The sequence below is a fragment of the Vipera ursinii genome (assembly GCF_947247035.1).
Source record: "Vipera ursinii genome assembly, chromosome: 2".
NCBI classification, from domain to species: Eukaryota; Metazoa; Chordata; class Lepidosauria; order Squamata; family Viperidae; genus Vipera; species Vipera ursinii.
In genome coordinates this window covers 259806244-259830734 of record NC_139513.1, presented here as the reverse complement: position 1 = coordinate 259830734, position 24491 = coordinate 259806244, and the positions used below count along the sequence as shown (strand labels likewise).

Sequence of the window (24491 nt, the reverse complement as noted above, 5' to 3'; positions counted from 1 at the left end):
TTTATGACTGGTTGCAGTGTCCTGTGGTCATGATGTGTGATTACAAATTGCTAGTTTGAACTTGCCTAGCAGTACTAATCTACTATTTGCTGTAGCATATATCTTTAATAAAGTATCAAAATAATACAATTTAACTTAAACTCTACAAGACAAAGTAGCAAAGCAAGCAACCAATTTCTTCTATCATACAACGTCACCTCTGGCCCATTTATATTAAGTTATCACTGCACATTTAACATTTTATTGTAGATTTTAAGTTTGCACTGTTGATATAAATAGCATAAACTTACTTTCTACTGAGAAAATCCATAGTAACAACCTATTCTATCCTAACGGTTTAAATAGTGCATTTCATTCATGGAAGAAATGGTATTCTTTCATGGCAGTGCCAAAAAATGCTACTTTCTCTTCTCTAAGTTCTGAAAGCCCTATAATCAATTTTTTCTGAATACCTGAAAAAAACCCGGTGGTACAGGACCTACTGGCATGCCATCTCCTGGGGGAATGTTTCCTAGCACTGGACTGGGAGCTGCTGCAGCGCTCTGAAAAGAACAAAGGAAAAATAAACCTTTGTCATTGCACACAATAGGCATAAAACCAAAATACTACTTTGACCATAGTGTGGCAAGGCAGAAAGGAACACTCTCTGCATGACAGATTTAATTTTCTCTTCCATTTAAAATAATTAGTGCTCATTTTCAAAGTGCAGAAGTGAAACACTTAAATACAAACGTAGATTTCTTTAATAAATTACTGCCTTACACTCACAATTGAAAGGGAAAACTCAGGGACCAGGAACTTCATTTAGTTTAAACAAAGACTTATAAATTGTGCATTTACAAAAGGTTCTCCTAAAACTCAGTCCAATTGGTAGCTTCCGATCAGAAAAGAAGCATGTCAGCTAATCAGCTAATATTCAATACAAAACATTATGAAAGAATTCTGTCGTAAATACACCAACACAGTTCTATAACTGAATGCACAGTATCAGTGTAATTTTATAATCTATTAAGAAACAGTCTTCTTAAAAATATAATGAACTTTATATGTGTGGAATGATGCCTTAAAAATCAAATTAGATATGATAAATGATGCAAACAATTGCAGTATGAAATTGGGAACCATGTTTAGTTATCCTTCTTTCACTCAGGTGCTAATAACAACCTGAGCCATAAGAATTAAATCAACAAAAGAGTATGTATCTGATGAAAAAGAACTATATTTATCCCACACTATTTTTCTAGTAAAAGATGGAAGATCCAATCTTAGTCTCCCACATAACAGCTTTCAGCCCTAAAACTGGGGTTCTCAAACTTGTTAGCACCATGATTCCAACAAAAGTTGGGATGACGATGAGGATACTTCAAGAACAGAAGGAAGAATAAAACCTTTTCTAATCCCCTTCCTCTTTGCACTGCAATCTAGAATCTCAAGTTGTTACCCCAAGCATCTGGCTGGGGATGATGGGAACTGAATTTTTCCCTGCTGCTGATGGAGCCTTGCTTTGGGGGAAGCTGGCTGATCTCTGATGGCTTGGGAAGGTTACCCCTGAGGGGGAGTTTACTTTGCATGCTCTTTTCCACTATGCCAGAGGACCAAGTAGTTGGGATTTCTATATTCCTGAGACAAGTACCTTCCTGCTAAGTACCCGCTTTGGAAATTTGGGCTCCCTTAACCAAAGCTTTGCAGACAGGATGGTAAAGGGGAAGGGGATGGGAAATCGTTTTAAAAGGAAAGAAGAAAGGAGGAAAAGAAACTAAAGTAACAGCAATAATCTAACGATAATAAAGCACTTGTGCTTGCTTTCTATGGTACCCACAATTTGGATCCTCTAGTCAGTCCTTTAATAGATTCAAAACATGATGATCCAGTAGCTGTGATAACCCTCTTGGGATCGATTGGATCTTAGGACAGTCCTTCTAATATTCAAGACAATTAGAGAGGGGGAGGGACTGCCTGAAAAAGAGGCTGGATGACCTTTGCTATGGAAAGAGGATGACTGTTGCAGCTTTGAGGGTTCCAAGGTCTTTGAAAAGCCTTGTAACCTAGTATTCGAGGAAGAGGCTGACATTTATTTGCTAAACCAGGAGTGGAGAATGAGTCTTCCTCCAATCTGCTAAAGTATATAGTCACCCACTGATGTGATAGCTTTTGATCAGTCTGTTTGCTGCTCCTGCCAGTTGTCTGCCAATGATGGCAGAAGAAGCCAAGTGAGCGTGTGCTGTTTGTACCAGCAGTTAACCAATGTAGTGTGTTTACTGACATTCTCTGGTTTCAATTTTGAGGGGGTATCACCTACATCTGGGCTTGTACCTCTCCTTCCTGTCAGCTATGGGCCATGTGCAGCACAGATTCTTTCTATCCATCATCCCCAGAAGTTAGACCTCTATGCTGAAGTTTCCTTCTGGCATTCTTTAATATGTTCTGGTCCCCATACATTTACCACCCCTCTCAAATTAGCTTGTAGCCTCCAAGGGAGTCATGGTCTAGTTTGAAAATCCTCATCCTAAGGAATTCTGTTTTATAGGAAGTTAACATATGTTATAATACAACTAAATTTAGATTATCCTGAATTAATGCAAAACAGCAGCTGCAGGAAGAAATAAATTAACATGCTGATCGTTGATTAGATAACAGGGTAAGATGAAGCCTTTATCATAATTTTCTTCCACAGTATGGAACTTTGAATGTGCATTAAAATTGAGATTATGCAGAATATTACTTTTATTTTTGTTTCCTATACAATGTGGATTCTTCCTTTTGGCAAATGTACAGCTACTTATATTGCATGTTACAAAAAGCTCTGAAATAAAATTGCTGAAAAATGAATTGATAGTATAGGTTTGTATGGTATTTAGAAAATGTTAACTTTTGAAAGAAAAGATATTCCATTTTTCAAGTGAACCAAGGATGAAATTCACTAATTACTGACAGACACCTTTCAAACTAAGTAGGCAGGAAATACAGCTCCTCTATTGCAATAAAGAAATTGTTATTTCTTCCAGTTATTCAAATTACCATTACATCTAGATTGATACAAGTCTTTCTAACACTATATTTTTGTGCTGTATTTGGTCTGAAAAGATTTCTAACATCATACTCTTATGAGCTCAGAGGATTTATTTATTATAAATGATTATAATTTCCCATGGAATAGAATTGGCCACTGGGTGTCACTTTTGCACCCAATATGTAATGTTCATTTGAATTAATTGAGTTTTTAGCATAACACCCAGCTTAAGAAACTATACCACATTAATTTTGAGTGTGTAAAACTAAATTACACTATGATGACACAAGGTGATGCTATTTTTCTATAGACTTCACAAAAATGGGTGAAAACAGGAAGTTTAGATTGCAAACATTTGTTTTTGCAGATGAATCTAGTTTAGTCACTTATTTAACTGTTACATTAAAAATTAGAACTAGAGATAAAGTGGTATCAAACTGTATGTATGTCTGTACAGACAAGCATACAATGGCAGGTAACAAACTACCTTTGTATCCATTTTAATAGTGTCTATGTGATTATGTAAAATAGATCACAATTACACATAAAATAAAAAAAAGTTAACTAGAAACTTCTTTCAATGTGCTGCAAATAAATTATAAAACATTGGTGTAATTCACAAAATAAACTTTTCTTTAAAGATCTAAAGCAGCATTATAAAAATAATATTTAAACTAATTATATGTGGACTTCCATGTAGTGTACTAACCATAATTTAGTGTTAAAATAATTTCTTGCTGCCCTCTTTTCCTGCAAGAATTCTTACTTCTATTTCAGATTAAGCATATCTTCCTCTGTTTATGAAGCTGAAGCATCATCATAGTTTACCGATAATTGCATACATCATCCATTAATTATGATGCAACAGTATTTTTTTTTGTTTATCTGTAATCTAGAGGTTTAAATTTTATCTCTTCACAGTAATTGTTCTAGAAAAGTTGCATACTGAGTAGTTTTATATTATACATTACAAAACTGATTGACGTATATTTAGTAGTTTCCTACTTCTCAATCTGCAGTATTGCAAAAGTTCTTAATTTTATAATCTAAGAAACACTACTCAGCAATTTGCGTTGTTTATAAAAATTGATTTTTTTGTAGTCTATTTCCTATGTAAGCTAATGGGATATTAAAAATATAGACTTCGTTATAGTACATGAGATAGCAACAAAGCAATGGATCATACAGCTATTTGAGCAGAGTGATCTATAACCATATAGAATATCTAACCTTCAAGAACATAATTAATGTTACTCATACAGCCACTATTCTTTTTAAATAATATAAAAGATAAATCAAGCAATGGCATTGTTTAGTCTTGGCTGTTCCTTCTGAAACGTATTGTTCTGAAAAATCACTGTCACTCCTTGGCAAGGGTCACAAAAAACGACTCTGGCAACATCTCATAATCATTTCTTTGTAATGAGTAAAAAACTTTCCATATTAGAATGGAGAGATCTGTACAAAAATAAAACAAGCCATAACATTAATAAATCAAAAATAAAAGAGGCACAGTCTTAATTTGAAAATAACATGGTTTTAGGTTACTTTTAGAATACCTCAGTATTGGTCTGTTTATAATTGGTAGTTACTTCTAACAACTTTGATATGATTGTTTATAAAACTTGTCAAAAATGTGTATGTAACTATTTAATGAATAGTTAGAATTCTGAGTTTTTAGGAAAATCATGTGCTTCCCAATATCATATTTGTTAGCATTTCTAAACAACTGAAGTCTTGACTATAATGCAAAGCCACTTGGACAAGCTTTCTATATATAGGATTTACATCTAACCAATTCTAAATGCACTCTCTGGAAGCCGTATTTTTTGTCTACCTTTTAGAGCCTAACTTTCAGAGAACTGGCTTTAAAATGTAGTTTTAAGAGAAGCAAAGAGCAAACTAGACATAGCTTCAGTTTATTCTACACTCTAATCACCATTTCATTCCATAATGACCTACTTCACCACAAAATGATATGCATCTTGAAGATTTGCTTCTTGTAATTCTGCTCTTTAATACCACCTAACTCTGAAATCCAAGCAAACTGATTTGAGTGAGACTTGGGGGAAACAGAAGTTCAGAGCTTGAATGTGGCATGTTTTTCTTTTTAAAATCTCTGTTCTGTCCCCAGTGGAATCATTTCTAAAAACAATTGTTGAAATGAAAATGTTTAAATAAAAAGGTTATCTTGCTAGAATGGATTTTATCAATTTTGCACTAAGAGAAAAGGAATTTTAACTATTTTCTAGCCTCATAAAGATATTTTAAGGTCTATAAATTTTTTTACTACCATATTTTATAGAAAGAGCTGCCAATTTTGAATGTAATGGATTCTTCCAATAGTACATAATAATTGAAAAATTATATAGACTAAATGTCTTAATTGCTCCTTGTATTAGGATTTTTCAACAAAGGTAATAACATGATAATTGTTCTTAGTTACTATGTTGGCAAAGACAAAATATTTTATAGCTGGAACAATAAATCCAGTGTACAATGTTATGCTATCTACTGTGTACCACTGCAGATAGATACCTGAAAAAAGAAACAAGTGCACTGGAATTCATAAAACATGTTTTTTATTATAGCTCTATTGCTGTTATAATCAAGGTTTCACCATCAAAAAAAACTGATCAACAATTCTACTATAGGCTAGCAATGTAGAGAAAGAAGGAAATCATATTAAATCCTTTTTCTATGCATGATAATGGGATAGAGAGGTAATTGAGATATCATGAAAATAATTAAATAGATTAACAAAACTAACATGAAGCTTGTAAAAAAATAAGCCAAACCATATATAGGTTTAGATCTTGTGGCTTTATGAACTTGCCCTATCAACTAGCAGAGAATCAATTATTTGCTTCATGCAGTTTAATGCAAACTTAATTATTTTAATTAACTAATGTAATTAAGTTAATCTGTGTTATTAAAAGTTAGTATAATGCATGATTTGATTATGGACCAAGAAGTGTTGATTTTAATCTATATGACCTATAATAGATTAGAACTTTTCAACCTTAGGAGATTTAGTTTTATGCCACTATGACCACATGAACTTAAGTATAGGAGACATGTGTCAAAGTATTAATCAACTGATTCAGCACCTTAAAAGTCCAAATGGATATTATGGTTCATTTTTGGGGAAAAGAAAGCTTAGGTCTAGTTAAAATCTAGAGAATTGCAAGTTGGTTGTATTAGAATTTAGCAGTATTGATTTTAAACAACTCAGCAATGACATATTTACAACTGCACATTAATGAACTGTTTTAATCCTTTCATCTAAAGTATACCTGAATTTTGAATGATATATTTAAAAAGTCTCCCTTATAAAGCAAAGATAATTATTTAGTTTGAATTTCACCATTACAATTATTTTTATTTACACCTTAGCATACGGTCAGATGTTTTTTCTCTCTCTACAAAATATTGGAAGTTCATTTTGTGTCTGAAAGACTGGAAGTTTTAAATTTAGTTAATAGCAAAAGTTAAATTATCCTTATCCAGTTTATATAACCTAAATTTACAAATGAAGTCAAACATGTTCTGTTACTCCTTATTAAAAATAAATAAAAAACAATAAACAGAAAATGTTAGAATCCTAAAAAAACAAACAACTGCATGATTAAAATTCAAAGCAATTCTCCATATCCGTATTATAGCACCTTATTTATTTACACCTTAGCATACGGTCAGATGTTTTTTCTCTCTCTACAAAATATTGGAAGTTCATTTTGTGTCTGAAAGACTGGAAGTTTTAAATTTAGTTAATAGCAAAAGTTAAATTATCCTTATCCAGTTTATATAACCTAAATTTACAAATGAAGTCAAACATGTTCTGTTACTCCTTATTAAAAATAAATAAAAAACAATAAACAGAAAATGTTAGAATCCTAAAAAAACAAACAACTGCATGATTAAAATTCAAAGCAATTCTCCATATCCGTATTATAGCATGAACCTGACTGAAATAAATTGTATTTCTGAGACTCCAAAGCATCAATATAAATAGCATCTGTATCTAAGGTTTGTGCAGGCATAATTTTATTTAAAATTATTTTCAGAAAATACTGTTCTATTATGCAACATCTTTGCAAACAATCATAAATAGCAAACATACACAGTAATTGTATTCTCTAGCAAGAGAGGAAAATGCTGCAGCAGTGAAATAAGTTTATATGCTGGTGACTGTCTAGCTGCGCATAAGATATTTTTGGCACAACTAATAATACTGTGCTGGTAGATTCCATGCTCTGGCCTAAGTTTAAGTACTTAATCATCCCAGCATCAGACCATATTTCTGTCATGCGTAAATAGTGAATTTTTTTTCTGCTAACATAGTACTTACAAACCTTTTTGCTGTGGTAGCTAAATCTAAATTATGAAGTCAAGTAATGAACAGAGGTAAAGTATTCCATTTTAATAGCTGTAATAAATAGCTCTAATTAACACAGAAATATCCATCTAGTTATTCTCTTAATAGTGATATGTGAATTAGTGAATACTGCTACAGTCTTATACTTACTTACCTGGACTGTAAATTCCACTGTAGGAATTATTACTGAATGGGCATGTGCAGAATACATTAGTATTAGATTTTACAAATGAGCTACTTTAAAAAAAACTATTGTCCTGAAATAAAGCTTAAACTCAACACTCTCTAGCTCATTTGAGACAAATCTAGCAGGAACAGTAATACATACTCCAGTATCTTTATCCAATAAGTTAACTCTATTTTATAAGTGCTGATTAAACTTATGCAACTTTTTATTGACATCATTAGATCCCCGCTTGTGAAGAAAGACTGATTGGTTTTATCTATTGGAGGCTGTAGCAAGGAGGTGGAGTTCATACCTGAGAGTGCTATTAGAAAGCTTTTGCTTTTAATAGTTGACTAAATTATTAATAAGGTTTTATTAACACACATACATTACATGGAACAACAATAAACTACTATATGTCAGAAATTTTGCTTAAATATAAATTCATAGTTTCCATACAGGTGAATCATATCAGGATATATCTTATATTAGCAATACATAGTATTGAATTAGTCAACTGAGAAGAAAGTTTCTGCAGATTTTAATTAAATACAGCATAATTTTTTTCAGTGTTTCTCAACCTTGGCAACTTCATTATGTGTGGACTTCAACTCCCAGAATATGCTGGCTGGAAAATTCTGGGAGTTGAAGTCCTATACATATTAAAGTTGCTAAGATAGAGAAACCTTCCATTAAGACACTGTTCTGAAATAAAATACATAAGAGAAAACAGAAAGATATTCTATGGAATTAAATATTGTGTAGTCTCAAAAGCTACACTGTTCACAATGGAGGCTAAGCTGACTACCATTTTTGCCACCATATAAAAATTTAAAGATTTCCTCTGCCAAGATACCTAAGAGAATCACAGATAATGTCAGAAGCCTATAGAAGCAGTGCTGTACCCAAGATGGAACCAATATCACTTTCTTACAGATTATATGGGTACCACTCAAAATACAGTTTGAAGAATATATATTCAGTATATAATATCTTATAAGGGCACATAAAGAGTTCCATCAGAACACTACATGACAGGGTGAGAACCCACTGTAGCACCCAGAAAGTTAAACAGCTGAATAGGAGGTACCTACATGAACAAGTCAGGCAGAATGGGTACCCACAAGCATTTGTTACAAGATGTCTGTGCAACATGATGGGGAAAGAAAGGAAGAAACAAGCTACAAGACCAACTACATGGCACACCCTTCCAACATCAAAAACATTTTGGAAGTAGTAGAAAGAAGCTTCTAGATCTGCAAGTAGGTATCGTACATCACCCACAGGCTACCATATGAGGACAAATTATGCACTGTAAAGATACTTACACTGTAATCTACCAGTTTCCCTGCATGGATTGCCCTTGTGACTATGTAGGACATATAGGAGGAAGCTAACCACCAGATTGCAAGAACACACAAGTGAGCAATCAGAAAAGAAGACCTGAACTCATTGGTAGCCTCACATTGCAATGAACACGGATGTACATTCAATTTTGCAGCTACTAAGATTGTCAGATGAGCAGGTACAAAAATAGCCAGGGAAGTGAACGAAGCCTGGGAAATGGGCCCCTCATCAGACAAGACGAGTGCTCATCAGTCAAGAGGAGTACCACCAACTTATTAAGTACTTAGGAGGCGAGAGCTTGGAGCACAAGGAAGCAACAGCCAATGTTGTAATAGCCAACTATAAACACCCCAATCAACAACTAAAAAGCCACATACAACCAGGAATCATATAAATACCACATACAGAATAGCTCAAATCACATACTCCACTAGAGAGAAGTTTCCTGAGGATGGACTCAGCAAAGTCAGAGAGCTTGGAAGACTAAATGTCTGATCTCAGTGACTGACTGACCTGGACTGCATCCTGCAACATTGTCCTAAGACACGTATATTTGCTTTCATTCATAATACAACTTAAGATTCATTTTATTGATAAATATTAGTTACTGTCACTTACTTAGACTTTTATTTCAAGCTTGAAAAGAAAATTGCAGATGGGCAAATATGTGCAGAATTATAGAGAATTAATTTTAACTTTCTGTTCATGAGTGAATGAATTATGAATGGAGCTTAAAGGCTAATTTGGAGTAGAACATCTAAAAAAATAGAGTGAAATTGGCTTTTATATTTATTAGTATTATCAAATTATAAAAATATTCAGATATGATGAACTAAATGTATTCAAGATAATGTAAAAAAGTGAGTAGTTTTTCATTTGAAAATTAAACAAAACATCAAATCCAAGCTGAAATTAATTCAAGTTTAAGGAATAAGTATGTAGACACCCCTGGAGGGGTCAAGGGAGGGGCAAATGACATATGATTCAAGACATCTTTGTGTAAATGATATGACTTATGCACTAGTATCAGACATTATAGTGTATTGATACAAATTATGTAACTTCATCATTGACACATGTCATTTTAACATCATTATGAGTTATGATGGCCACCTAAGAATACACAAAATGAGTCAGGGCCTAAAGATACATTTTAGTTCTTAAAAAAATAGAAATCTGTGTTCTAGATTAATAATATTTTTTTAAAAGGACTCTGAATACATTGAGCTCAAACAAGATTGCAAACCACAGGATTCTTCTGAAGTACTATGGGAGAAAACAGGCAAAGTTTTCGTGCACACACATGTAACCAACACAAACAACCTGCAATTCTATCAGCATTCCCAATGCAATCATAATTCAAAGTTCAGACATTCCTCACTAACAGTAAAAAGGATGGCGATTATGCATACTTCCTTCATTTAGTATCTTGGACAGTGATAATATTGGAAGAGTCAGAACTTAGTTAAAGAGCATATACAGTGATAAGTTTCTGTGAATGAAGTAGCTACATCTTGATCTAGACACAGATTTTGATTTAAAGACTACTGAAATTCACTACTTTTTTTCCAACTGTATCTCATTAGCAAGCTTCTTGTAGTTGGAGGCTGCAGCCAGCCTGTAGTACTCCAGGTTTTTAACTTTTTAACACAGAAGCTCCTTGTAGAGCAGGGGTGTCAAACTCAATTTCATTGAGGGCTGCATCAGCATTGTGGTTGCCCTCAGGGGGCCGGGTGGGTATGGCCAGGGTGGGCGTGGCTAGAGTGCGTATGGCCTACTGGGTGGGCATGGCCAGCTCTACATCGTTCGCATCAAGGGTGCCTATGGGGGCCTGGGCAGGAGTGGGACAGATCTGAGGGTCTCTGGCAGAAGGAGGGTCTCTGGGCCAGGGCCAAGACAGAGGGGGCCGTTCCCTCACTGTTTCCAGGATAGCTTCGTGGGCCGCATGAAACCACTTCGCGGGCCGGATCTGGCCCCCGGGCCTTGTGTTTGACATGTCTGTTGTAGGGAATCAAATCCATGTGGAAGAAGTGGCTGATAATGACATGGTCAAAATTTGAGAGTTTGCTACAGCAATTGACTAGGGTGGCCCATTCTAGGACCATACCCTCCCATCTAATGACCAGGTACAAACACTTTCACTCCCGATTTAGTTTCAGGGAAGCTGGATGCTCCAGGTTCCCCAGCCATTCTTTTACTTATATTTACCAATTAGTTACCAATTATATTTATTTATATTTATCAGGGGCCATTGAGTCAGGTAGCTTATAAATTCAAATAAGTAATAATAAATTATTTACCTATTAAACTTGTTCATGGAAACTACTGATCAAGTATGCAGTGGGAATTGTTTCAGCAGTCAGGAACTCTTCTGTGTTAACATTTCTGTCACAATACTGTTCCCCTCTCTATGGATTACAAATAAACCCATTTGTAACAATTCTTCCTATGAGGATAAGTTTCAGTGCATCCAATCAAGTTGTCTGGTTGGGAATCTTTTGTCCTGAGGGAATGGAGATCTAGATCTGTGAGCATATTTTTGTCAAAATGGGCAGTAAGAAAGCCTGGAAAGATCAATCCAACATTTTAGCACTTTTGTCCACCAAATCCCAGAAGTTCTTAATAAACTTTCAATTTATTTGTGTTTATTTCTATCTTTGTATAAAAATTGAACTAAGAAAACAAGAAAACTACAACATGAAAATTTTCTATTCATATAAAGGCAATCATTAGAGAAGTCTGAATTTCCTCATTTAACTTCCAAACAAACATTCCCTCTTATTCTATAACCCTAGAGCAGTTATCCATAGAGGCTAAAGCTCTTTGGGGAATTAATTACTGTAAAAGTTTGGTAACATTAAACTTGTTGAAGCTGTAATTAGAATTTCCTATTTTTATATTGTTAATGCCATAAAAGCTTTGCATGTTTAATATTTCTATATTATGTGGCAGTTTTATTTTTTTATTTCAGGTAACCATTTATATATGAAGATGAAGAACAAGTAACACATTTTAAGAGTATTCTGAAACACGTTTAAGTCAGAGTGATCTTCTTTATCTTGGGTAAAAAACATTTTTACTCCAGAGATAATTTATGTAAGGTATTCTAAATTTACCTTTGAGGTTCTACACTGAGAAGAACCTGAATAATGAAGAAAATATAACTGAAACAGCAAAATCAAACACGTAAAAAAAGTTGTTAGAAGCTAAAGCACAATTCAATTTAATTTTAACAACCGCATATCTTTTTTAAAAAGAAAACATCACTGAAGAAACCAAACATTTCTCAAATCAGAAGTTCCAAAGTTTGGGGCCATTGATGAAAAAAATATGCCGAGCACCTAACAGTTCTGAGAAGGGCCAGAGAAAAGGAATTCTGATGCCATTCTTAATGCTTGTATAAATACACTCATGCATATGTTAGTAGGTCCGTTAGCTAATGTGATCTTAAACTCTTAATGTCTTAAAAGCTCAGAGACAGGATCTTGAATCTGCTCTGTATATATTACTGTAGAACAAATGTAATACGATATGAATAACATTGCCATACATTTTAGATGTTTTTTTACTACATTCAATGTCTAAACTACATTCAAAGGTTAAATGCCAGTTATAACTCAGAAGTAATTAGTGTGATCAAAAATGATACAATGGTTAGAAAATATTCTGAATTGAAACCTAAAAAAAATTTATGAAGTTGAGTAGAGTAACCCTGTTAATCACAGGTTGTCTTTAGTGCCGTGTTACATTAGCTAAAAACAAATAAAACTTATATTTCAGCCACCTGAGAGATTCTAAGATCTAATAGTGTTAAGATTTTAAACATAAAAGAAAATCAAAATAAAATAGTTATCATTTTATCTCCCTAATTCTATTTTATGAAACCACTGAATATTGTAATCCTGTAAATAATGCAATTCTACATCATTTACTATGAAGATAATTTTAAATTAGCATAGGTGGATTTATTAGTTTAATATATGATCTATTCTATAAGGCTAAAAGTGGATGAAAGTTGCTTATTGCACGTAAATGTATTGTATTGAATCAGCGTTTCATAAGTGCAGCGAACCATTTCCAGCTAATGGAAACACTGCACTTATATTGTTCAACTCTGCAAGACTAGGGAGATGTAAGGCAGGAAGGATACACAAACAGAAATACCAAATACCATTTTATGTATTCCAGCAGATATGTAATGCCCTTCTGTAAGAAAGCAACTCAATGATATGAGAACCAGTAACCAAGCACTGTCAAGATCTTAAAGATGAATTATACTACTTCCTAAACTGGGGGACTATAATTATCTAAGGCAAAGGAACGAAAAGTCAGACTAGATAGACACTAGTCTCTGTTCTGATTGTCCTGGAAATGGTCACTGCTTTCAACTAAAAGTAAAGGTCATAATCAGGGTAAACCAAACCCAAATAAATTATATTTCTGTAATGTGAACAACAAATTTATCATGCTAATACAAATTTTGGTGATGAATCTATTGAAAATAGGGGAAAAGTTTTAAAAGGAGCCTTGGTGGAGCAGTGGGCTAATGCCTCCTTAAGTAACACCAGCTGCCTGCAATTAGTGCAGGTTCGAGTCCCACCAGGCTCAAGGTTGACTCAGCCTTCCATCCTTCCGAGGTAGGTAAAATGAGGACCCAGATTGTTGGGGACAATAAGCTGAAAATTTTGTAAAAATGCCACTTGGGGGGGACGCGAAAGCCCTAATAAGCAGGCATATACATAGAATGAAGGCTATTGCTAAGCACATTGATTTGTGCTTCTTAGATTGTAAGCCGCCCTGAGTCTTCGGAGAAGGGTGGGATAGAAATGGGATTTTAAAAAAAAGAATTCCTCTCCACTGGATTCATGCTGGAAACAGCATTGGGTACTCTGATCTGTGTCAATGGGATCCCAGTTTGTTGCTGGTGGTCCAGGATTATGTGTCCTCAACTCATTGTCAACTTCTAGCAACCACATAGTTAGATTTTCTCTGTGACAATCTGTACCTGGTCTTATCTTTCAGATTTTCCAATGAGTCTACCCATTGTCATTGTAACTGAGTCCACTCTTGTCCATTCTTTACTTTAATCTTCCCAGCATTAGAGCCTTAGCCAGAGAGGTAGGAATTTACATAATGTGTACAAAATGAGATAATTTGAGCCTGGTCATTTGTGCATCACATGAGAACTGGGAATTCCAGTGTAGGCTGCCTTGAGATTTAATGCTTTATCCTGTGTATTTTAACATTTATATGAAACCACTAGGGGAAGTCATTCAGCAGTTCAAATCATCAACATGTGGATAACACTCAGTTATAGATTGCCACAGAAATTATGAACTAGGGCCTGAAGATCCCTCTCGCAGTTACTGCTATTGAGCCAAATACCACTTATTCTATACCTTTGCATTTGGGTTTTTCTTGCCTAAATGTGGAACTTTACTTTTCTCACCATTGAATTCCATTTTGTTATACTGAGCCAAACTTAACAAAATGAAATTCAAAAACAAAACAATTCTAACACAAAAAGTTAAATCTATTATTTCATTTACCTTTTATTTTAATCACAGTGTGTGCATTCATATTGTATAATAGTTTGAAGATGATGTAAAACAACAAATCCCTTTAATATAAATATGAACTCCTTCACAATGCAACTGCTAGTAGAGAAGTAATCTCTGTATTTGTGATGCATTTTCTATATCTAATACAATTCTAAAATTCTAGTCTCATTCTTTATGGTTCTGAATTCTGTGTTATAATATTCTTTACTACTAGAAACCCATTTTCAGAAATATTTGTTATGCTAAATTAATAAACAGTTTATTAAAATTAGAATCACTTTTCCCTTTAAATATGTACCTGATAAGACTGCTTATTTATCCAAGCATCAGGGAAATATGACTGATTCTTAAAACATATAATTTTTTAAACTTACGGTATCTATCAAGCTGCCTTTGCTTGTACATTCAGAAAGAAGGTACGGGTAGTGAGTGAAACTATATGTCATGGTTCTGACAGATGAAACTCTTCAAAAGAACCTCAAGATATTCTTTACCTTAAAGAATCTTTTATTTGAGAAACAAAGTATCAGCACTACATAGTTGAAACCAGAAATTCCCCTCCCCTAGATACAAAGTAACAAAGTGCAATTCCCTCCTCCAATAAACAGTCATAAATCACATTCCCTAATTAGCTTGAAGCACAGGCTTTCTCTCCAGCTCGCTGCTTGATGTCCCTGTTGTCCATATCTGAAGCATTTAATTGGTGGGTCTGCAGGTCACTTGGGGTTTCAGTAGCCATGGAGGTTGGAGGATTTCAGGGGGGTGGCAGCCATTGGGGTTGATCTGACCTCGGCCCAGCTTCCTGCAGTGGGGGCTTTTTATAGTGGGCAAGCTGGATGTCCAGTCTTACTGCTGCTTGGTACCATTCTTGCAACTGATTTGGAACTGCTCGGTAGACACAAGCCTGGGAGAGGTGGTTATCCAGTCCCTTCTTGAAGTGATGAACTAGGGCCACTTCTCTATTCGGCCGGCTGTCTTGCGAAACTCTCACACGTATTCCAGTACAGTTCTGCCAGCTTGTCTTGTCTTATGGACTTGCTCCTCCGCTTTGAGGGCAATGGATGGGTCCTTGAATCCTGCTCTCAGTCCTAGAAGGAAGAGATGGAGGCCCTCCAATTCAGGTGCTTGCTTGTTGTATAAATTATTCAGCCACTTGGATGCTTCCTCTTTTAAATAGGACGCCACCACATCGACCATAGCAGCTGGGTTTGGGTAAAAATAGGTGCAACGGTTCGTGTGGGAATGCACCTGGTTGAGAAAGAAGATCAGCTTCTCTGGGTCTCCATCGAAGTTGCTCTAAGGAGTGATGCCATCAGCGGTTGCTGTGCTCCCCAGGGAGCCTGCATTCCCAGTGGTTGCTTGCCTCCCCACTGTGGATGTTGCACCCCCAACTGTTGCTGGCATCCCCATGGTGGCTGCTGCTCCAGGCCTCCCAGCAGTTGTTCCACATTCGGGGGCTGTTGCCACCCCTACGGCTGTTGCTGCGCTGCCGGCTGTGGCATCCCCAATTGCTGTATGACCCCCAATGGTCTCAGTGGCTGCTGGAATGGCACCCCCAGTTGCTGCAGGCCTTCCAGTGTTGCTGCATGTTTGGGGGCCATTGCCATCCCCACTGCTGCTGACTTGCGGGTGATTGTGCATCCCTAGCTGGAAGCCATAGTAGGTGGCCTCATGGACGGGGAAGCTGCTTGACCTATGCAGGTGGGGCTGGGGCTTCCCCTTGGCATGAGTTGGTGGCTGCCTCGCCGATCATCATGATCACTTGCATATGGGGAATGGGAAGGTTGTTCCCCACTTTTCATCTCCAGCTCCTCAAATCTTTCTACCAACTTCTCCACTGACTGACTATGGACTGCAGACAGGTACTTCCACTCACCAGAGTCCTCAGCGGTAGTTGATTTCATGGCTCTCCACCAGTCCAGGGAACGTGACTTGCGGGAAGCCCCTCTTTGCAGCTCGACCTCGCCTGCCTTTGAAGCACTTGATGGTGGCAAGGCCGTCTCGAGGTGTCTGGAGTCTCCACTGGACAAGTTCCATTCCAATAACTAGATCAGCTGTCCTCGCGGTTTGGGCCTTGCTCCCATCTGGGAGACCTGAAAAGGATCCTTCTCCACCGGCGCGCTGGCCTGCGCTCCCTCCCCTGAGGTAGCAGTTACTGCCGGGGTGCTGGTTTCAGGCGTCCCTTTCTTTTACATGTTGGGATCTTCCCCGAGTCTTTGTCGGTCTATCCCTCAACTCTAGGAACAGCGACTGGGGCTTGGGACCCCAAGATAGGTAAAATTTGTAGTTTCTGATTTAATGTCATGGTTCTGACAGATGAAACTTTTCAAAACAACTTTGAGGCATTGTTTACTTTAAAGAATCTTTTTTTTAGAAACAAAGTATCAGCACTACATAGTTGAAACCAGAAACTAAATCCCCCTGCCCTGGATACAAAGTTAACAAAGTGCAATTCCCTCCTCCAATAAACAGTCATAAATCACATTCCCCAATTAGCTTGAACCGTGGGCTTTCTCCCCAGCTGTCCAGCCTGCCAAAATACTATCAGCTCTGGGCCCAATGTCCTTGGGTTCCCACAATTAAGTTATTATTGTTATGACTAGCTGGACTCTCATCCAGATTCCCCTTCCCAGTAGCATTTAATTCTAAAAGCAATAGAGAAAATGGCTGCATTTCCATCTGTTGTCAAAGCAAGAACATCCGATGTTAGCAGCATTGACACTATAATTTTGTGAGTTGTAAAAGGTAAAAAAAATCTTCCTGCATGCTGGAAATAATTCCCTCCCCCCCTTCTTCTTTAACCTTGGCTGACAGCCTAACATAGCAAATAAGCTAGGTACTGAGATCAACCAAATAAAATATAAAAAGTCCTTGTACTATCATCACAATATTCACTACATAATGAGATATTTGACTGAATAAAAAAGGAACACAGAATGATATGGATATGCAGAAATATATTAAAACCAGTGGACTGTCCACATCATATTTTATACACTGTATTTTTCAGCTGTTATTTTGCATACCGTAGTCTTTTCTATTTATATTGTGGGTTTTGGCTGAGGCCACAGTTACAACAGGAAATAAAAATTACATTAGTCAGGAAGGAAGCTAATGAGTTTTGCCTCCCTTAAATGCCATTAGATACTTCCTGAAGAAAGGGGAAGTACATTAGTATAATGATGGGACATAAGGAATGAAAAAAATCTTATTTGATTAAAATTATAAAAAAAGCAATAGAAATAATTTCCAGCCTGCCACTCCACGTTTTCCTACTGAATTCTCAAAAGTTCAGCAACTGAAGCTGTTTAATCTGTCTAACAATCTTTTATTTTCAATTCTGCAAAACTGCGTCTTGTTAAATTTTCTGATAGCCTTTAGAATTACTACTCTTTAATTTATAAGGATAAAATTATAAGTAGGACTTGGATATTTTTGAGATATCCAAATGAAGAATCAACTTTCATTATCTTTAATAATATACACATAAATATATGATTAGCTGACTGCATAATATTTACTATAAATTATTTTTAGTATCTGCTTCTTTTCCCATCTATTACTCAATATCATTTTCCATTCAATTTCCTAGCTGAATATACATTAGCCATTTTTCCTATCAGAGTTGTTAAACAACAATATACATATAAAACATTTAGGATCCATTCTAATTGCTAATCTTAATCACACTGTTTACCGCTTTAATGTAATGCTGTGATTCTATAAAATGCATGTTTCACACTCTGCACAAGAGAAATATACATTGCTATTGCTATTCTTATTGAAGTGCCTGGAATTGGTCAAACTGTACAACAATAACACTGTACAATAAAAATATGGATTCACAAATTGAAAAGGGAAGGACACTTCTAGTATATCAAAATCTATAAATTATGAAATTGAATTTTTAAATAGCCATGAAATCAAGCGGTAGTAGCTTATGCAGCTTATGTAATTGATACAAGCCATGCTTAAAGCAGATAAAAGTAGCAGGGTTCTTGGTGCTCTCCGAGTTATAAGAAAAACTGTTTATCTTATTGAAGAATTATTTAACATAATTTTGTAATCTCTTTAAGAACCAAGAATTATATTTAGTAATTCCAAAAACATCTCATTTGGGATGAAGACATCTTAATTTTTGCAAGAATGACAGGAATCAAAATGTAAAAATCAATGCCATAAAATATGTTAATGGACATCATTCAGTTATTTTAATCATGCTGCTATTCGCTACAAATGATATTTATTTAACTAGTGAAAGTGTACGAACAACTCAAATAGACTCTGGCTGACCTTTGACAGAAACCTGCAATATATAGAAATTATTAAATACTTTATAAATTAGCAGAAGTAATGCATCTTCATTGGCCATAGGTTCTTTAGATATTTAAAGCCTTTGATTCTCTCAAAATGCAATTTTTAAAACAAATATTAATTAAATTTAAATTTGGAACAGCCTTCTGCAAAATGATTGAACCTATCTGTGGACCATCTAAAGCCCAGGTAAGTCTTAACAGTTATGATTCAGATCTCATTATGATTTTAAGAGGTACTAAACAGGATTGTCCTTTGTCACCTTTACTATTCAACCTAACTATAGAAGCGCTAGTAATAGGATTTAGATCTAATAATGAGATTACTAGGATAAAAATGTGAGATAAGACATATCTTTTAAATATATTTGCAGATAATATGATATTGACTCTCTCAAATGCTGTTTATTTGGCTAGCTATATTAAGAAGGATATAGAGGAATTCGCTGTCAGGACTATCAGATATTATTCATAAATCACATTTTATGGTTTTTCATACACTCACATTTCCAGTTTCAGGAATTCCAACAGTGTATAAATCTTTAAAATATTTAAGCATTATTGTAACTAAAATATTAATAAAATCTTTACAAATAATTATTTACCAACTTGTAAGAAATTAAATAAAGATGGAAATCTGGGTTTCAAAACATTTTCATATTGAAGGCCAAACTGCAGCGATTAAAATGAAAATTTTTGCATGATTAACTTTTTATTTCAATGACTCCCAATGGTAATTCCAGAACAGGCTTTAAGGCATTAACAAAGAAAAATGTAAAGCTTCTGTTTTCATGCACAAAAACTGAGAATAAATTAAAAGAATTTTATATAGACCTCAGAAACAGGGAGGCTGGGCATGCACAATTTGTTAATACATTATCAAGCAGTATAGTTAGGCATATGATTCCATTTATTATTACTGTATCTTCTAAGTCAGGTAAGTTTATAAACTGATGTTTTTTCACACGTAATATTTGAAACTGTTGATTGAAACTGTTTTTATTAAAAACAGTGCTTCATTGTTTGAAAAAGTAAATACAGTGTTTTGTTAAAGGATACTTTTTTCTTAAACTCCTCTAATAACATATGTCGATCAGGATGATTATTATGGTTTGGCAAAAATAAAATCTCTGAAAGAATATAAACTTTATAGACTAAACAATTTTTATAGTAATAGGGAAACTTTCAACAAACATTAGACTGAGCAATAAATAAGTGATAAACTATTATGGTTCTGCTGGTATAAATTCAAATCTATTTTGGACAGTAGAAATATTAGAGATTCAGCAACATGGCAACATATACTAATTTCAAGAATTCAATACAGGTAGTCCTTCTTGACTTAGCATGATAACCATCATGATTTACAACCATAATTGCCAGGCTCTATTGTACTCATAGGGACGCGGTGGCTCAGTGGGTTAGGACACTGAGCTTGTTGATCAGAAGGTCGGCAGTTTGGCGGGTCGAATCCCGAGTGCCGCGTAGCAGAGTGAGCGCCTGTTACTTGTCCCAGCTTCTGCCAACCTAGCAGTTCGAAAGCATGTAAAAATGCAAGTAGAAAAATAGGAACCACTACGGTGGGAAGGTAACAGCGTTCCGTTAGCCTTTGGCATCTAGTCATGCCGGCCACATGACCATGGAGACGTCTTCGGACAAGCGCTGGCTCTTCGGCTTTGAAATGGAGATGAGCACCGGCCCCTAGAGTCGGAAACGACTAGCACGCATGTGTGGGGGAACCTTTACCTTTTATTGTACTCATAAGTTGAGGACTACCTGTATTTCATTATGCCTCTTTAGATATGTGATATTTTCCCATTTGCTTAAAGGAGACTGCTAAACACTTTATATTGAAAGACTTCTTCAGCCCTGGAGGTTTTTGTAACTATAATTATCTCTAATCTTCCATTCCTGCATGGTGAAAACTAGTGATCATTTATCTCCAAAAGCATTTGGATGAAGCTGATATCTTGAACTATTTAATCAATTTTAATTTTACTATTTTGATCATTCTGGTGGATGACTTACAACAGTAACAAAATGAGAGGAATGTGATCCCACTATTTCTTCACAATCTATAGGAAGCTTTAAATATAATTGACCATGCTATCTTCCTAGGACAGGGGTAGGCAACCTTGGCTCTTTTATGACTCGTGGACTTCAACTCCCAGAATTCCTGAGCCAGCTGCTCAGGAATTCTGGGAGTTGAAGTCCACGAGTCATAAAAGAGCCAAGGTTGCCTACCCGTCCTAGGATTTCAACTCCTTCTAGTAGGGTTGATATAAGCTTGGTACAATATATTTCCTAGAGGCACAAAAAAGTTTCATTCTGAATGAGAGATTTATTTATATATTCATCAATTTTATTTGCTGCTTATTTTGTGATTCAGAGATAAAGTTTGTTCAATAGTATGACTCACTAGAAGAAAACTTCTGGTATCAGTTAAAACAAAAAAACTGTGCACTTACACTGTTAGTGTCATATACGAAAGGCTTTACTCTGTTACCAAAAATAAATTTATGTTCTCACAAACAACTATATTTGAAAATCTTGGTGCCAGTAAAAATATTTTTTCCATTTTTCATTTATTCAATTTATACTCAAAGACTAAAATACAGAAAGAAAAGCAAAGAAAAAAAAGCATATTAAGGTCAATTAAAGGAAAAAGAAAAGACAGTAACCAATTAGGATTTTTTTTACTCCAAAGTCAGAGTACTTCTCTTGCTGGATCAGAATTTATCTTCTGATCTTAAAAGGTAGCAGAGCAAAATTTGGCCACATGTAAAATTGTACTGATTAGCTAGCACAGCGGTCCCCAACGTTTGTGGCTTGGCAGCCTGGCTGGGGGGGGGAACCGGGCAGCCCAGTTGCAAATAGGCCACAGTTCGGTAGTTGGGGACTCCTGAGCTAGCAGTAGTTGAAGATAAAAAAATTGTCTATGTTCTGGGAAGCCAAATAGAAGAGGTGCAATGTACCTGTTCCTAATATATCAGTATTATAAAACATGGTTTAGAGTTTCCACTGTGTCTGATCCATAAAGAAATAATCAATTATAATTATAATAGCAATAGCATTTAGACTTATATACTGCTTCACAGCCCCTCTCTAAGCGGTTTATAGAGTCAGCATATTGCCCCCAACAATCGGGATCCTCATTTTACCGACCTCAGAAGGATGGAAGGCTGAATCACCTTGAGCCAGTGAAAATCAAACTGCGGGCAGTCAGCAGAATTAGCCTGCAATGCTGCATTCTAAATACTGCATTTTTATAAAAGACTCTTCTCAACATCCCTTCCAAGACAGAAATTGGAAAAGTATAACAGTGGGCCAGGGAGAGAAATCTTCTAAATTTAGTTCAGGTGGCTCACTAGTTTCCACATAGGAACAAAACTGCTTAGGAGAAAATATTTAGGAAAGGAGACTGAGCTATTTTACCACTCTATATTCAATATACTGTGGTGCCTCAGTACTCAACTATTTCAAAACTCATTGAATTTGTTATTCAATGCATTCTGATGAAAAAAATGTTGCCTTGGTACTCATTGTTTGTTTGTCACTTGAAGTACTGTGACAGGAAAGGGAGATGGTTAGGGATTCAGCCATGCCAGGAAGGTTGCTGCAAAAAAAAGAAGGGATGGCCAGAGAGGCTGGACAGGAAGTCATCCAATCGGGAAAGGTCGCTGACATAGAAAAAGGGATAGACAGGAAACAAAGCATTATATCACATGGTTTTTTTGGTTCTTATTTTTAATACTTGTCGCGCCTCCCAGAACCAATTAACAATGAGTACCAAGGTACCACTGTACATGAGTTTATCATTTTGGCTGCCTAGGTTAACTTATAAAGAGCTAACAACTGCATTTTTACATAAGACAGTTGTCTTTAGTTCTGAAAAAAAAGAAAATATTTTTACCATTAGATCAATAATCTGCAATATTTAGCCAAAAATTATAATGAAAAATATGACACATCCAGGCAGTCCTTATAACTGCTTGAAGTTACAACAGTGTTGAAAAGTCACTTATAACCAGTCTTTGTACTTATTTATTTATTTATTTATTTATTTATTTATTTTAATTCCATTTATATCCCGCCCTTCTCCGAAGACTCAGGGCGGCTTACAAGCTTAGCAGTAGCCTTCATTCTATGTATATGCCTGCTTATTAGGGCTTTCACACACACCCCAAGCGGCATTATTACAAAGTCAGCTTATTGCCCCCAACAATCTGGGTCCTCATTTTACCTACCTCGGAAGGATAGAAGGCTGAGTCAACCTTGAGCCTGGTGGGATGCGAACCTGCACTAATTGCAGGCAGCTGGTGTTACTTAAGGAGGCCTTAGCCCACTGCTCCACCAAGGCTCTTATGGCCATCACATGAAAAAAATTAGGCCGCTTGGCAACTGGCATATATTTATGATGGTTGTAGCATCCCAGATCATGTAATTGTTATCTGCAACCTTCTCAAGCAGCTTCCTACAAGCAAAGTCAATGGAGGAAGCCAGAATCACTTAACAACTATGTTATTTACTTAACAATTGCAGTGATTTATTTACTAAAATTTCACTAAAGCGCATAAAATCAGGTATGCCTCATTTAGAAATGGAAATTCTGGTCATGAAAGTAATTTTTATGGGACTATAATTTTATATCTACTCAAAAGTAAGCACCACTGAGATGGCAAAACTCACACCTAAGGAAGTCTTAGTAGTTTTCTTCATTTGACATACATAAAATTTCTGATAATTTAACAGGATTTTCATAGAGAATGAAGATTAAGAGAAATCAGACCATAATTTTCAAGGATATCTCCTTTAGTGCACTTCAGTTCCTTCATAAAAGATAGAGACATTTATATAGCACTAAATCACTATTATAGTACATATTCTAATGATCCCAAGAAATACTGTTTAACCCTTGGATCACTACAAAACTTTAGAGCTTGACCCATGTAATCAAGATTTTGTCTCATTAAGTAAAACTTTAAATTAAAAACTTTAAATTATTAATTAAACATGGCGGTAGAATAACAGACCAATTAACTACATTTATAATGGAGTAGGCTTTTGTGCTTGTTTATTTCATTACTGGCCATCCTAAGTCATCAGGAATTGCCTTGAGAAGTCATGAGCATGAGGAACAGGGTATGAAGATAGATGAGGTCCTTTATATTAAGAACTACAGTTGTTGATAAACTATTGCAGTAAAAGAAATGAAGTGGTTCAAATGGGTATGAACTATTCTAAAATATATTAACAAATACTACATTTATGCCTGTATGAACTAAAAATTATTTATTTATTTACTTATTTAATTTAATTTGTATACTGCCCTTCTCCCGAAGGACTCAGGGCGGTGAACAGGGCCATAAATACCAAAATAACCAAAATTAAAAATTAAAAACAAATTAAACCCTAGTGCCCAAATGTAAAAATAAATTATATTAAAACAATAATTAAAACCCAAACCCATCAGACCAGTCCGGCTTGTTCAAACAAATAGGTTTTTAGATCACGTCGGAAGGAGCGAAGGTCGGGAGCCATCCGGAGCTCAACCGGTAAACGGTTCCAAAGGTCAGGCGCACCCACAGATTATGTACAGTTCTTAAAGATATACACTGAACAATAATTCAGAGAATATACGTATTTTGAAAACAAAAGTTCCCAAGTCCTCAAGTAAAGAATTTTATGTCTCTGGAGATCTGATATAGTTAAATGA

General features: G+C 35.5%; 1 protein-coding gene across 4 annotated transcripts in view; it reads right to left on the bottom strand.

Annotated features, from left to right (window-relative positions):
* SSBP2 (single stranded DNA binding protein 2) overlaps positions 1–24491 on the bottom strand; it is a 142837-nt gene that overhangs the window by 35216 nt on the left and 83130 nt on the right. For 2 of the 4 annotated variants that reach the window (XM_083357252.1, XM_083357250.1), the window contains exon 5: positions 453–542. The exons of the other annotated variants lie outside the window; for them this stretch is intronic. In XM_083357252.1, the coding sequence (XP_083213378.1) occupies positions 453–542 (90 nt within the window). The remainder of the gene's footprint in view (positions 1–452; positions 543–24491) is intronic. 4 annotated transcript variants of the gene reach the window in all.